At 39.2% G+C, this 17,144-nt stretch overlaps 1 protein-coding gene across 1 annotated transcript in view; it reads right to left on the bottom strand.

The window, feature by feature from the left end:
- Positions 1-12,431: 12,431 nt before the first annotated feature.
- Positions 12,432-17,144, bottom strand: part of LNPEP (leucyl and cystinyl aminopeptidase) — a 538,618-nt gene continuing 533,905 nt past the window's right edge. The window contains exon 18 of the mRNA XM_053701508.1: positions 12,432-13,795. Within this exon, the coding sequence (XP_053557483.1) occupies positions 13,664-13,795 (132 nt within the window). The 3' untranslated portion in view covers positions 12,432-13,663. The remainder of the gene's footprint in view (positions 13,796-17,144) is intronic.

Raw genomic sequence — 17,144 nt, 5'->3', positions numbered from 1 at the left:
CTCCTCCAATGCAGGTGTATGGTAATGCTATTCTCACCCAATAAGTAGCAAAGCCAGAATAAAATCAAGGTATTTATTAATGTAAACAATATTGGCTGTGATACAAAGCTACATATAGGTGAGCATATGGAAATATGCTACGCGTTTCTCGGCTACTAACGGCCGTTTCATCAGGCATATTAAACATTAGACTTCCATCGGCTTTTATAGCCGTGATTACCATACAACCTACATAATTCGGACCTCCCTAAAAAGGGTGTGTGGGCTTGTTAACCAATGACCAACTCTGGTTTTCATATCGACCTCTATGATACGCTGCCCGCACTAGGTGTGTGTGGATCTCGCCAATCACCTATGCTAATTGTTGGGGGATGTGCGCTCAGCGTGCCTGAGAACAGTAGTGAAAACTTTTCTCACACATAGCTATATACCGTTCTATGTTAGTGACACAGTGGCTGATAGCCCACACCCAGGGAAACTAGAACATAGGACATGCTCTCTCCATACCTAATGCACTTGTGCGAGTAAAATACATATAAAAATAAATATAAAGATATATACATCGTACCTAACTCATTTTAAAAAGGTTAAAATATTTGATATCAAGATAATGTATAAATATCATAAGTCCTTAAACACAATGTAATACTATATAGGCTAAAAAATGATTAAACTCTACGGCTCCTATACCTATAATGCCATTCACCCACCAGTGACAAGAACTTATACATGTGGTGTGTGTAAACACATTTATAAAGTAGCGGTCACCATTACTTAGTAGATTTTGATTTTATAGACCCAAAGTACTACCCCTATTTGTTATATTCGTGTAGGGCATTATGTATAGCGTACCCAGAATGATATAATATATAACAGGCAGATTTACCCTGCTCATCAGTTTTTTTCATTCCTGTTTGTGATTGGCTCATACAGTTTTCTATACATTCAAGAAAAGTATCATTATTACTCTAAATAATGTAATAATAAGTTAGAACTAAATTATAAAATAGTGAATAAATTCTATCGAATAACCCTATATTCATTATTATCAAATTTGATAACCCTAACAGAAATAGTATATATAGTATATAATACCCAAATTTCAAAAGTGATTGGGAATCTAATACCAAAATTAATGTGCTCAATAATATTATTAAATTGTGAAGAAACAATATATATTAAATCTACATAATTCTAAATGCTTCTTAATAAAGACCTATACTATAGGATAATGTGTTCCTGTGAATAACAATTGTGATGCATACGTGTGTATGTATATGGAAGAGCTGTGAATAAAGAATTCTATTTATATATTAAATGTAATCTATAATCTAATGCTATGTAGACTAGTGTAAGTCGTGAATAAATGTGAATCATAAAGTGCGAATATGAATAATAAATGATATTAATTCAACTAAAATGATGTAATGTTAATAATAGCAATATTCATGATTGCAGCCATGTCCTGCAAGGTAATCGCTATGGGCGTCCCTGATGTAATTGGCGCCATACTAGCATGCGTCCCCTGAGCGGGAGGCGAAGGGTCTGACACGTGGGGAGAGTTAGTCGGCATAACTTCCCCCTCGACAGAACCCTCTGGTGATAATTCTTTTATAGATAAAGACTGATCTTTACTGTTTAAGGTGAAATCAATACATTTAGTACACATTCTCCTATGGGGCTCCACCATGGCTTTCAAACATAATGAACAAGTAGGTTCCTCTGTGTCAGACATGTTTAAACAGACTAGCAATGAGACTAGCCACTAGCTTGGAAAAAACTTTAAAACAAGTTTACAAGCAATATAAAAAACGTTACTGCGCCTTTAAGAAACACAAATTTTGTCCAAATTTGAAATAACAGTGAAAAAAGGCAGTTACACTAACGAAATTTTTACAGTGTATGTAATAAGTTAGCAGAGCATTGCACCCACTTGCAAATAGATGATTAACCCCTTAATACCAAAAACGGAATAACAAATGACAAAAACGTTTTTCAAACAGTCATAACAACTGCCACAGCTCTACTGTGGCTTTTTACCTCCCTCTTTTGAAGCTTTTTGAGCCCTTCAGAGAAGTCCTGCATTTTCTAGCAAATTCCATCCCTAGAAAAATATTAACTGCACATACCTTATTGCAGGAAAACCTGCACGCCATTCCCCCTCTGAAGTTACCTCACTCCTCAGAATATGTGAGAACAGCAAAGGATCTTAGTTACTTCTGCTAAGATCATAGAAAACGCAGGCAGATTCTTCTTCTAAATACTGCCTGAGATAAACAGTACACTCCGGTACCATTTAAAAATAAACTTTTGATTGAAGAAATAAACTAAGTATAAAACACCACAGTCCTCTTACGACCTCCATCTTTGTTGAGAGTTGCAAGAGAATGACTGGATATGGCAGTGAGGGGAAGAGCTATATAGCAGCTCTGCTGTGGGTGATCCTCTTGCAACTTCCTGTTGGGAAGGAGAATATCCCACAAGTAATGGATGATCCGTGGACTGGATACACTTAACAAGAGAAAACTTTTACAGCCCTCAAACACAGCAGGAACCTCTGGAGAAGCAGTTAGATGTCTCTGAGAAAAAGAAACTGCGCAACTGAGGCGCGAAAATAGGCCCCTCCCACCTCACTCGATGTTTTGAGGCCTAACAGAAAAACACCAGAGTGCCTCTTAATTAACCATGTGGGTTAAAAAACCATAAAACAAGCCACAATGACCCCTTTAGTCCCTTCAAAATTTTTTTATAATTGCATCATTTACTAAATAAACAAAAACGTTTTTACCTAACAGTGTCACCAGTAACTAATAAGCCCTTCATGCAAGCTGAAATTCCTATCCAAGTGTCTGAATACAGCTTACCCTTCCCTCATGGGGATATTGCCAGCCTTTTCTAGAATTAACACAGTCTGTCTAGAAAAATATAGACTGAACATACCTCATATGTAGTTTAACCTGCAAACCGTTCCCCCAACTGAAGTTTTCCTGTAATCTTTAGCCCTTGTGAGAACAGCAGTGGATCTTGGTTACAAAGTGCTAAGATCATCATCCTCCATGCAGAAATCTTCATCCCTTTTCTGCCAGAGAGTAAATAGTACACACCGGTACCATTTAAAATAAACTTTTGCTTGAGAAATAAAAAACTAACATTTTGCCACCAAACTCGCTCTGCCCTTCCTAGTACTTAGAGTAGGCAAAGATAATGACGGGGGTGGAGCTAAGGGAGGAGCTATATAGACAGCTCTGCTGTGGGTGCTCTCTTTGCCACTTCCTGTAGGGAAGGAGAATATCCCACAAGTAAGGATGAATCAGTGGACGATACATCTTACAAGAGAAATAAAACTAAAAAAAAAGCTCTCTTTAAAATGTATCTTAACACCAACATTCTAATCCTCTAGATCACAAACCAGCTTTTAATTTGATCGGGCTACAAATTACTATGGCAGGCAAAAATCACTATAAAAACGAGAAGACTCTGCTATACTTCAGCTCTGCTGAGGTAGACTTATCCACTGGTGACCAGGAAACCCACTAGCAAAGTATTTTCCTAACACCAATCTAACTAAGGAGGTGATCAGTAACTGCCAAACAGACTCAGACGATATTGGACTCTTCAGTGACGCTCCGCTCTTCAAGCCTGCAGTGAGAAATTAAGCCGAAACGGAAAAGAGCGTAGACCGATCACGCAATTGCAACAGGAGAAAACTTGCTGCGCCATAATCAAAGCGAGGAAAAAACGAAACTTTGATTCCTCACACGGCATTAGCATAAAAGTATAACCTGCACCGATCACACACACATCATACAAGTGCAGTATACAATAAGCGTCCTAAACTCTAGACGCCTCTAAATTTAATATAGATTACTCTTGTCAGCCTCAGAAAACAAACAGGGCAAAATAACATTAATCTCTTAATCTCCATAAAGCCATCCCAAGTGCCCTGACAGTACTGCCTATATATATATATATATATATATATATATATATATATATATATATATATATATATATATATATATCCCCTATAGAAGAGGATTAATTTGTCCCATAAGTTGTCCACAGAGGGTTGACCTCTAAAGTGCTGGGTCCTTCCAACTCTAGAAGGAAAAAGAATTTACCTGTGGATCGAGCTTTCGGGCAGGAACAGCTCCTCAGATATGACAGATTCAGACGACCTCTGACAGTGACCTGTAGAAAAAGAAAAGCAGAGTAACCAACCTTGATTTTCTATAGAGGGGTAACATACACCGTTAGAAGGTAAGCAAGAACTACCTCGCCATCTTCTAACTGCTAACAGCCACCATTACTCTTACTAAAGAGATTTACATGGACACAGCATGACTCCAATCCTTGCTTGCAGGGAAAAGTACCCAATAAAGGATTAAAATCTTTTGACACCATTATGGGTAATGGGAGTGACACTCAAAGGGACATAAAACATGTTGGGATAGAGACAAAATATAATAATATGTACTTTAATTAATTTACCTGCAAATGTATACTGCAGTGCCTCACCATTAACCCTTTCTTTTTAGTTTCTGAATTGTAAAGCTCTAACTCCCCCCCCCCACACATTTCCTTCTATGGCTGCATCTATATGTATTGTTCTTTTGGTAGAATGCAAAAGTGAATAGGGATTATTTGCTGGAGCGTGCCTCCAGGCAGCTTAGCTATGTAATTAACTCTTGCTTATTTTTTAAAGAAATTAAATACTTGCCAGCAAGTTTTAAATAATTTTTTTATGCAAACTATTTTAAATTAATTAGCCCTTTTAAGATATGCACAGATTTCAACCTGTTTTATGGCACTTTAACAGCTCTGCTTGGGTGTTCTTTGCCTCCTCCTGCTGACCAGGTTTGAATTCCCACTAGTAATTGGAATTTGTGGACTCTCCATACCATTGGAAAGAAAATATTATTTAAACTAGAGATGCACCGAAATGAAAATTCTGGACCGAAACCGATACCGAAAATTCAGTATGATCCTGGCCGAAAACCGAAACCGAAATTGTTTTTTTCTTTTTTTAACTACAGTTTGTGTGTGTGTAGCTGAGAGAGCTTGTAGGCGGGAAAGCTCCAACAAATGGACATGGTCACTTGTACAGTAGGGCGTGATCTGCAGTGAAACTGGAGCTCTATAAGGGAGAGCGTGGTTATAGCCAGACAACAATACGAGGTGGACATGTGTTTTGTTTTTGGGTGTAGTTATCCGTGCGGTGAGCGTGGCTGCAGCTGATCGTCTGTCATCGTATGTCCGCCTAGTTCCTGGTTCGGGTCTCACACTAACCCGTCAGATTATATGTCCGGAGCCCCAAATGGAGTCTGTCTGTCACCTATCACCAGGACCATTGGACTTCGCTACAACCTTACGTGCAAGGTGGTTATAGAAAGTTACTGTGCTTTTTTGTATACACTGTCTGGTGGGTGCTAATTTGTACCAACTGTGTGCGAGCTCGGGGCTTATGCTTATATAGTGTGCACGCATATTTGCCTCAGGCGAATAGAATGTCTACGCACAAGAGGTTGATGTATGAGCACTGTATATAAGGCTTAAAGATATTCACTGTGTGTGCTTAGGGCTGTGTCTGATAATATCAAGTGTTTATAAACATGTTACTTATCCTCCTTTGATATTTGTATTCACTATTCAGAACTTTGGTTTCCTTCTCTCCTGGTTTCAAATATCATCATGTCATGGTACTTATGTGTGTGCTCTGTGTACCATGCCAGTGCTGTGCTGCTCACCTTATGCTAAGGATAGACTTGTAACTCAATAGAACAGGGGAGGGCTGTACATTTTTAGCCATTTTGGTCCTCTTTGGGCCGAAATTGGAATAGCACATTTTCGGCGGCCCAAATTTTGGTTCATCGCTAGTATTATTCTTTATTTAGTTCTATGTAACAGAATCAGATTTAACCGTTTTTGTTTTGTTACCAATTTATCAAAATAAAGTATAGTCCTAGAAAACTATTATTATATGCAAAACAGTAAGTCAAGTAATGAACTCAAACAGCAGCTCTAGGCTGGCATCAAATTTAAAATATGCTACACAATAATTTTGCTGAAAAGAAAAGGCAAAAAAAACGAAAAACGAAATAACAAAAAACATAATTTATGCTTACCTGATAAATTTATTTCTCTTGTAGTGTATTCAGTCCACGGGTCATCCATTACTTATGGGATATATTCCCTTCCCAACAGGAAGTTGCAAGAGGATCACCCAAGCAGAGCTGCTATATAGCTCCTCCCCTCACATGTCATATCCAGTCATTCGACCGAAACAAGACAAGAAAGGAGAAACTATAGGGTGCAGTGGTGACTGGAGTTTTAATTAAAATTTAGATCTGCCTCAAAAAGACAGGGCGGGCCGTGGACTGAATACACTATAAGAGAAATAAATTTATCAGGTAAGCATAAATTATGTTTTCTCTTGTTAAGTGTATTCAGTCCACGGGTCATCCATTACTTATGGGATACCAATACCAAAGCTAAAGTACACGGATGATGGGAGGGACCAGGCAGGAACTTTAAACGGAAGGAACCACAGCCTGTAGAACCTTTCTCCCAAAAACAGCCTCCGAAGAAGCAAAAGTGTCAAATTTGTAAAATTTTGAAAAGGTATGAAGCGAAGACCAAGTCGCAGCCTTGCAAATCTGTTCAACAGAGGCCTCATTCTTAAAGGCCCAGGTGGAAGCCACAGCTCCGGTGGAATGAGCTGTAATTCTTTCAGGGGGCTGCTGTCCAGCAGTCTCATAGGCTAAACGTATTATGCTACGAAGCCAAAAGGAGAGAGAGGTAGCCGAAGCTTTTTGACCTCTCCTCTGTCCAGAGTAAACGACAAACAGGGAAGAAGTTTGACGAAAATCTTTAGTTGCCTGTAAATAGAACTTCAGGGCACGGACTAAGTCCAGATTATGCAAAAGTCTTTCCTTCTTTGAAGAAGGGTTAGGACATAATGATGGAACAACAATCTCTTGATTGATGTTCCTGTTAGAAACTACCTTAGGTAAGAACCCAGGTTTAGTACGCAGAACTACCTTGTCTGAATGGAAAATCAGATAAGGAGAATCACAATGTAAGGCAGATAACTCAGAGACTCTTCGAGCCGAGGAAATAGCCATCAAAAACAGAACTTTCCAAGATAACAGCTTAATATCAATGGAATGATGGGGTTCAAACGGAACACCTTGAAGAACTTTAAGAACTAAGTTTAAGCTCCACGGCGGAGCAACAGTCTTAAACACAGGCTTAATCCTAGCCAAAGCCTGACAAAAAGCCTGAACGTCTGGAACCTCTGCCAGACGTTTGTGTAAAAGAATAGACAGAGCAGAAATCTGTCCCTTTAACGAACTAGCAGAAAAACCCTTTTCTAAACCCTCTTGTAGAAAAGACAATATCCTAGGAATCCTAACCTTACTCCATGAGTAACTCTTGGATTCACACCAATACAAGTATTTACGCCATATCTTATGGTAAATTTTTCTGGTAACAGGTTTCCGAGCCTGTATTAAGGTATCAATAACCGACTCCAAGAAGCCACGCTTTGATAGAATCAAGCGTTCAATCTCCATGCAGTCAGTCTCAGAGAAATTAGATTTGGATGGTTGAAAGGACCCTGAATTAGAAGGTCCTTCCTCAGAGGCAGAGACCATGGTGGACAGGACGACATGTCCACTAGGTCTGCATACCAGGTCCTGCGTGGCCACGCAGGCGCTATCAGAATCACCGATGCTCTCTCCTGTTTGATCTTGGCAATCAGTCGAGGAAGCAGCGGAAATGGTGGAAACACATAAGCCATGTTGAAAACCCAAGGGGCTGCTAGAGCATCTATCAGCGCCGCTCCTGGGTCCCTGGACCTGGATCCGTAACAAGGAAGCTTGGCGTTCTGGCGAGACGCCATGAGATCCAGTTCCGGCTTGCCCCAACGACGAATCAGTTGAGCGAAGACCTCCGGATGAAGTTCCCACTCCCCCGGATGAAAAGTCTGGCGACTTAGAAAGTCCGCCTCCCAGTTCTCCACGCCTGGGATGTAGATCGCTGACAGGTGGCAAGAGTGAGACTCTGCCCAGCTAATTATCTTTGAGACTTCCAACATTGCTAGGGAACTCCTGGTTCCCCCTTGATGGTTGATGTAAGCCACAGTCGTGATGTTGTCCGACTGAAATCTGATGAACCTCAGTGTTGCTAACTGAGGCCAAGCTAGAAGAGCATTGAATATTGCTCTTAATTCCAGAATATTTATTGGGAGGAGTTTTTCCTCCTGAGTCCAAGATCCCTGAGCCTTCAGGGAGTTCCAGACTGCGCCCCAACCTAGCAGGCTGGCATCTGTTGTTACGATCGTCCAATCTGGCCTGCGAAAGGTCATCCCTTTGGACAGATGGACCCGAGAAAGCCACCAGAGAAGAGAATCTCTAGTCTCTTGATCCAGATTTAGTAGAGGGGACAAATCTGAGTAATCCCCATTCCACTGACTTAGCATGCATAATTGCAGCGGTCTGAGATGCAGGCGCGCAAATGGCACTATGTCCATTGCCGCTACCATTAAGCCGATTACTTCCATGCACTGAGCTACTGACGGGCGTGGAATGGAATGAAGGACACGGCAAGCATTTAGAAGTTTTAATAACCTGGACTCCGTCAGGTAAATTTTCATCTCTACAGAATCTATAAGAGTCCCTAGGAAGGGAACCCTTGTGAGTGGTAATAGAGAACTCTTTTCCACGTTCACCTTCCACCCATGCGACCTCAGAAATGCCAGAACTATCTCTGTATGAGACTTGGCAATTTGAAAACTTGACGCTTGTATCAGAATGTCGTCTAGGTACGGAGCCACCGCTATGCCTCGCGGTCTTAGCACCTCCAGAAGTGAGCCCAGAACCTTTGTAAAAATTCTCGGGGCCGTAGCTAACTCGAAGGGAAGAGCTACAAACTGGGAATGCCTGTCTAGAAAAGCAAATCTTAGGTACCAATAATGATCTTTGTGAATCGGTATGTGAAGGTAGGCATCCTTTAAGTCCACTGTGGTCATATACTGACCCTCTTGGATCATGGGTAGGATGGTTCGAATAGTTTCCATTTTGAATGATGGAACTCTTAGGAATTTGTTTAAGATCTTTAGGTCCAAGATTGGTCTGAAGGTTCCCTCTTTCTTGGGAACCACAAACAGATTTGTGTAAAATCCTTGCCCTTGTTCCGTCCGCGGAACTGGATGGATCACCCCCATTACTAGGAGGTCTTGTACACAGCGTAGAAATGCCTCTTTCTTTATTTGGTTTGCTGATAACCTTGAAAGATGAAATCTCCCTTGTGGAGGAGAAGCTTTGAAGTCCAGAAGATATCCCTGAGATATGATCTCCAACGCCCAGGGATCCTGGACATCTCTTGCCCAAGCCTGGGCGAAGAGAGAAAGTCTGCCCCCCACTAGATCCGTTTCCGGATAGGGGGCCCTCTCTTCATGCTGTCTTAGGGGCAGAAGTAGGTTTTCTGGCCTGCTTGCCCTTGTTCCAGGACTGGTTAGCTTTCCAACCCTGTCTGTAACGAGCAACAGTTCCTTCCTGTTTTGGAGCGGAGGAAGTTGATGCTCCTGCCTTGAAGTTACGAAAGGCACGAAAATTAGACTGTTTGGCCTTTGATTTGGCCCTGTCCTGAGGAAGAGTATGACCCTTACCTCCAGTAATGTCAGCAATAATTTATTTCAAGCCGGGCCCGAATAAGGTCTGCCCTTTGAAAGGAATATTAAGCAATTTAGATTTAGAAGTCACGTCAGCTGACCAGGATTTAAGCCATATCGCTCTGCGCGCCTGGATGGCGAATCCGGAGTTCTTAGCCGTTAGTTTGGTTAAATGTACAACGGCATCAGAAACAAATGCGTTAGCTAGCTTAAGTGCTTTAAGCTTGTCCATAATCTCATCCAATGGAGCTGTGCGAATGGCCTCTTCCAGAGACTCAAACCAGAATGCCGCAGCAGCAGTAACAGGCGCAATGCATGCAAGGGGCTGTAAGATAATACCTTGTTGAACAAACATTTTCTTAAGGTAACCTTCTAATTTTTTATCCATTGGATCCGAAAAAGCACAACTATCCTCCACCGGGATAGTGGTACGCTTAGCTAAAGTAGAAACTGCTACCTCCACCTTAGGGACCGTCTGCCATAAGTCTCGTGTGGTGGCGTCTATTGGAAACATTTTCCTAAATATCGGAGGAGGGGAAAAGGGCACACCGGGTCTATCCCACTCCTTGCTAATAATCTCTGTAAGCCTTTTAGGTATAGGAAAAACGTCAGTACACACCGGCACCGCATAGTATCTATCCAGCCTACATAATTTCTCTGGAATTGCAACCGTGTTACAATCATTCAGAGCCGCTAATACCTCCCCTAGCAATACACGGAGGTTCTCAAGCTTAAATTTAAAATTAGAAATCTCTGAATCCGGTCTCCCTGGATCAGATCCGTCACCCACAGAATGAAGCTCTCCGTCCTCATGTTCTGCATATTGTGACGCAGTATCGGACATGGCTCTCACATCATCATCGCGCTCTGTCCTTAACCCAGAGCTGTCGCGCCTGCCTCTTAATTCTGGCAATTTAGATAATACTTCTGTCATAACAGTAGCCATGTCTTGCAAAGTGATTTGTATGGGCCTCTCTGATGTACTTGGCGCCACAATATCACGCGCCTCCTGAGCGGGAGGCGAAGGTACTGACACGTGAGGAGAGTTAGTCGGCATAACTTCCCCCTCGTTGTCTGGTGATAATTTCTTTACAGATAAAGACTGACTTTTATTTAAAGTGACATCAATACATTTAGTACACATATTTCTATGGGGCTCCACATTGGCCTTCAAACATAGTGAACAAACAGATTCATCTGTGTCAGACATGTTTAAACAGACTAGCAATGAGACTAGCAAGCTTGGAAAATACTTTCAATAAATTTACAAGCAATATAAAAGACGCTACTGCGCCTTTAAGAAGCACAAAAGAAACTGTCACAGTTGAAATAACAATGAACCAAATCAGTTATAGCAACCAAATTTTCACAGTAAATGTATTAAGTTAGCAAAGTATTGCACCCACTAGCAAATGGATGATTAACCCCTTAATACCCAAAACGGATAATCAATTTAACAATTAACGTTTTTATCACAGTCTAACACACTGTCAAAGGTCTGCTGTGACTGATTACCTCCCTCAAAATGAATTTTGAAGACCCCTGAGCTCTCTAGAGACGTCCGGGATCAAGGAGGAAGAAGCAGGCAGACTGTGACTGAATTTTTTACTGTGCAAAAAAGCGCTAAAATAGGCCCCTCCCACTCATATTACAACAGTGGGAAACCTCAATTAACCATTTCTATGCAGAAATATACGTCAGCCATATGGAAAAAATCATGCCCCAATAAGTTTTATCACCAAAGTACCTCACAAAAACGATTAACATGCCAGTAAACGTTTTAAACATACATTTTAAAGGTTATGTAGTGTTATCAATAAGCCTGCTACCAGTCGCTTCTACTGCAGTTAAGGCTCATACATTACTTCAGTATTAACAGTATTTTCTTAGTCAAATTCCATTCCTTAGAAAATTACTTTACTGCACATACATTCATCAGCCTGATACCAGTCGCTACTACTGCATTTAAGGCTGTACTTACATTACATCGGTATCAGCAGCATTTTGTTAGTCAATTCCATTCCTTAGAAAAATATTTTACTGCACATACCTCGTTTGCAGGGGACCCCGCATGCTATTCCCTTTCTGAAGTTACCCCAATTCCTCAGAATGTGCGAGAACAGCCAGTGGATCTTAGTTACTTCTGCTAAGATCATAGAAAACGCAGGCAGATTCTTCTTCTAAATACTGCCTGAGAGAAAAACAGCACACTCCGGTGCCATTTAAAATAACAAACTTTTGATTGAAGAAATAATTAAGTATAAAAATTCCACACTCCTCTCACGACCTTCCTATTATGTTGAGAGTTGCAAGAGAATGACTGGATATGACATGTGAGGGGAGGAGCTATATAGCAGCTCTGCTTGGGTGATCCTCTTGCAACTTCCTGTTGGGAAGGGAATATATCCCATAAGTAATGGATGACCCGTGGACTGAATACACTTAACAAGAGAAAATGCTATTTTCGGCCGAAACTTTCTGCGGCCGAAATTTCGGTGCATCCCTAATTTAAACTTAATTTTATTTTTATGAAACAACATGTTCATTATCTGTGTATTGTATAAAACCATTATATTACTCCCAGAGCTTCAATAAACTTGGATACGATGTCCAGGTTATAATAAAATTAGAGTCTCACAAACCAAACTAGCTGCTCATGTCTGTTTTATAAACTCTAGAACACAGGAATATTTCTGAGATCGAACTTCTTGTTGTGGGGAAAAAAAGAGAAAGCTACAAATCATACGTATAAACCAGATTTTAATCAATGTGTTTATTTTCACTTTTCATCAAATGTAAAACAAGCAAACTTGTAAGCACTCTTAGAAAATCACTTGTTAGGAAGCAGATGTTTTGTGCTCAACCTTGTAACTGTACAGCTGCTTCTGACATGGTAACGAAAAGCACCATGGAGAGATTTAACGGATTTATAAAAAACAGCAACAAACAAACAAAAAATAATATAATACATACAGGATTCTAGGCAAGTGTTTTACCAAGTCTGCATAAAAAGTATACATCAATATCATTTTCAAGACAGCACAGATCCTTTATGAACATATTATCCCTACAGTGCTTTTTAAAACAATGTAAATGAAACGCAAAGATAACGTTAGCCACCCTCAATGTCACATGATAGAACAGACGTGGCTTTTGCCCAGCAAACAGTTTTAGAGGAAAGAATGAAAATTAACGGCAATGTACACAGTAGAAAATATATAAAAAATATTTAACAGTTGTATCAAAGAAAAGTCAAGATACAATTAAGTGAAATGAAGCGCAATTTATATGTGAATAATTTAAGCATCACTCTGGAGTCTAACCAATCAGATTTAGTTATATAATAACACCAAACATAAAAATGGGTTATTACTATGTTTTTTATTTAGTATATGTCATCAATGACTAATGCACACATTTACTGGTGTCAATTTAAAATATCCAATTTGTTTGAAAGATTAGATAGGGAATTGCGAGTAAAAATATGTTTTACTTCATAGGTGATTTTAGGAAGCACATTCTAAAGATTTTTTTCTTATTACCATATCACAAAAGGCAAGAACTGTATTATCAGTATGGCTATAATATTTACAAAGTCTACAATAAAAAGGACTTAAGATTTTACTTAACATTGTGAAAAATGTGTTATTGGCATAACTGCTTGTAAGTCAAATGGTGCAGACAATTTAAACACAGTGGTTTGGGGGTACATTCTATAACACCATACTGTAAAACATAATAGGAGCAATTTTGTAGTCACTTCCTAATAATAAATACATTCTATCTCCAAGTCAGCCAACACTCTCCCAAAAAAATATATCAAATTAACAAAAATCAAAAGGAATTTTTGCCCTGAGCTATCAAGAACCCTCTAATAGTGCAAACAGTGTTGCAGCGATGCCTTGTTTCTACCTTTGTTTTTTTGCAAAGCAACAGAGCATCAGTTTACAGGTATTTCAGCAGTCACCAAGATATGTTTTTTTGACCATGTTACAACCATTGCTGTAGGCTGTCTAGGTTATTCTTAACCCACTGGATGTTCAGCTCAATTGTCTCAATGGCTTCCTTGACACAACGCATTTCATTGCTCTTCCCCTTTGTTGACTGAAAGAAACTTCTAACCTAAAATGTAAAAAAAAGGTATGTATTAAATAATTGTATATATGTATATTTAGCAATAAAGTCCAACAGAAGTACTGCAGATGTATTTCACGTAGGTATATTATCCATTCATTATTATTATAATCAAAAGTGTAATAGGAAGCAACCAATTTGTTAACAGTGGCCTAGATTACGAGTTTTGTGTTACTGTGCGGCTATACAGCTGAAAAATTGGCCATTGCGCATATTACGAGTCGTGGCGGTATAGGCTGTAACGCAAGCATTTTAGCCTTAACGCAACCCTCCATTCCGTACTCAAAATAGTGCAGGATTTTCCATAGTGTTACAGGTTGTACGGTCTGTATAAAATGATTGCGTTACAGCCTATACCGCCGCGATCCATTCCGCCATCTAAGACCAGTTATGAGTTTTGTGAAAAAAAATTGTTTCGCAAAATCGATAACTAAAATGTTACAAAGTACACTAACACCCATTAACAACCTATTAACCCCTAAACTGCTACCCTCCCGCATCACAAATACTATAATACATTTATTTCTACTAATCTGCCGCCCACCCACCTCGCCAACACTAAAATAAACATATTAACCCCTAATCCGCTGCTCCATGACATAGTAGTCACTAAATAAAGCTAATAACCTCTAAACCGGCGGTCCCCCTCATCGCAACTAATAAACCTATTAACCCCTAAACCGCAAGCCCCCCACATCACAAAACACTAAATTAAACTATGAACCCCTAAAACCCCCTAACTTTAATTTAAAAGTTACAATATAACTAACTTTAAATAAATAAAAACTTACCTACCTGAAATAAATATAAAACTAACCTAACATTACTATTCTAATAAAATTAAAAAAACTACTAATTAAAAAACCTAAATTACAAATTTAAAAAAACCTAAAACTATGAAAAAATAAAAAACCTAAGTTACAAATTAAAAAAAACCGAATACTATGAAAAATGTAAAAAATCTAACATTACAAAAAATAATAAATACTAAAATTACAAAAAATAAACGAATTTATCAAAAATAAAAGCAATTGCACCTAATCTAATAGCCCTATAAAAAAGAAAAAGACCCCCCAAAATAAAAACACCCCCTAAACTACAATAAACTACCAATAGCCCTTAAAAGGGCCTTTTGTAGGGCATTGCCCTAAGTTAAACAGCTCTTTTACATACAAAAAATTACAAAGTCCCCCCCAACAGAAAAACCCACTAGCCAACCAACCCCCCAAAATAAAAAACATAAATCTAAAAAAATCCTAAGCAATCCATTGCCCCTAAAGGGGCATTTGTATGGGCATTCAGTTCTTTCACAGTGCCCAAAGCCCTAATCTTAAATAAAAACAAAAAACAAACAAACAAAAACTACTAACACTAACCCCAGAATATCTACTCACGGTTCCCGATTTGAACAGCCAATAGGATTTCAGTAGCTCTCATCCTATTGGCTGATTTGAATTTGAAGAACCAAATCAGCCAATATGAATGCAAGGTACACCATTTTTAAACGGGTACCTTGCATTCAACTTCAGTGTACAGCAGTGATCGTATGAAGACGACGCACTGCGCAGGATGTCATCCCCGGTCCTGGATAGCTCTGCGCCGCTGGGATGAAGATAGAAGACGCCCCAGCGATGGATGAAGACTTCTCGCTGCCTGGATGGAGACGGATGTCCGGACTTCAGGAACCGTGAGTAGATATTCTAGGGTAAGTTTTTTTTTTTTTTTTTTAAAGATTAGGGCTTTGGGCACTGTAAAAGAGCTAAATGCCCTTTTAAGGGCAGTAAAAGAGCAATGCTCATCCAATGGATAGCTTAGGGTTTTTTTAGACTTAGGCTTTATATTTTGGGGGGTTAGTTGGGTGGGGGTTTTACTGTTGGGGGGGACTTTGTAATATTTTGTATGTAAAAGAGCTGTTTAACTTAGGGCAATGCCCTACAAAAGGCCCTTTTAAGGACTATTATTAGTTAATTGTAGGTTAGGGGGTGTTTTTATTTTGGGTGGGCTTTTTTATTTTTATAGGGCTATTAGATTAGGTGTAATTGTTTTTATTTTTGATAATTTTGTTTATTATTTTTTTAATTTTAATGTTTATTAATTTTGTAATGTTAGATTTTTTTTTTTCGTAGTATTAGGTTTTTTACATTTGTAATTTAGGTTTTTTAGTTTAAAGTTTTTTTTTAATTTTATTAGAATAGTGATGTTAGGTTTATTTATAATTTATTATTTTTTTATTTATTTTTGTAAAGATAGTTATATTGTAATTTTTAATGTAAAGTTAGGGGGGGTGTTAGGTTTAGGGGTTAATAGTTTAATTTAGTGTTTTGCGATGTGGGGGTCCGGCGGTTTAGGGGTTAATGGATTTAGTTTATTAGTTTGCTGTGGGGGGCCGGTGGAAGTGGAATAGGGGTTAATAACTATTTTGTGTTGGTGATGTCGGTGAGCAGCAGATTAGGGGTTAATCACTTTATTTAGCGTCAGTGATGTTGAGGGAGTGGCGGATTAGGGGTTAATCACTTTATTTAGCGTCGTTGATGCCAGGGAGCAGCAGATTAGGGGTTAATCATTTTATTTTAGCATTGGCGATGTTGGGGGGCGGCGTATTAGGGGTTAATCACTTTATTTAGCGTCGGTGATGTCAGGGAGCAGCAGATTAGGGGTTAATCACTTTATTTTAGCATTGGCGATGTTGGGGGGCGGCATATTAGGGGTGTTTAGACTAGGGGTTTATGTTAGGTTTTATCAATACTTTTATTTTCCCCATAGACATCATTGGGGTTGCGTTAAAAGATTTGCCATTCCGCGAACACTCTCTCCGCATTGATGTCTATGGGGGAAAGCATGCACGAGCATGTAAACTCAGCCCTTGGCTTTTGAGCGGTATGGAGCTCAAGGCACCATACCGCACAGCACAAGGAGGTTTTTCAGTAACTCGTAATGGCAGCGCTATGGTAAGTGTGGTACCGCTCCTTTTTTTTGGGGGTTATTTACGCACCCTGTTTAGCACAAAACTCGTATTCTAGATGAGTATCAGCTATCATCGGTGAAGTTATTTACCATTACCAAGGGCTGTAAAAGTACAAGGTTAACAAAGCACTAGAAGATTGTAATATCAATAGAAATTATTAATTAGGACATAAAAAGAAAATATACCATTGTGTTTTTGAGAACATCAGCTTTATGTTGCTTTCAAGTTTCAACAAAAGTATTTAAAAGGATTTAGAGAGAGCATACAGTTTCCAATGTACTTCTACAATCAAAGCTGCTTCATTCTCATGTAATTCTTTATTCTATAGCATACTCAGGTAGGTAGCATGCACATGTTTGGAGAACTAAATTA

This window comes from Bombina bombina, chromosome 2 (genome assembly GCF_027579735.1).
Source record: "Bombina bombina isolate aBomBom1 chromosome 2, aBomBom1.pri, whole genome shotgun sequence".
NCBI lineage: Eukaryota > Metazoa > Chordata > Amphibia > Anura > Bombinatoridae > Bombina > Bombina bombina.
The sequence above is the reverse complement of the archived record's forward strand: the minus strand, read 5'-3'. Positions and strand labels throughout refer to the sequence as shown.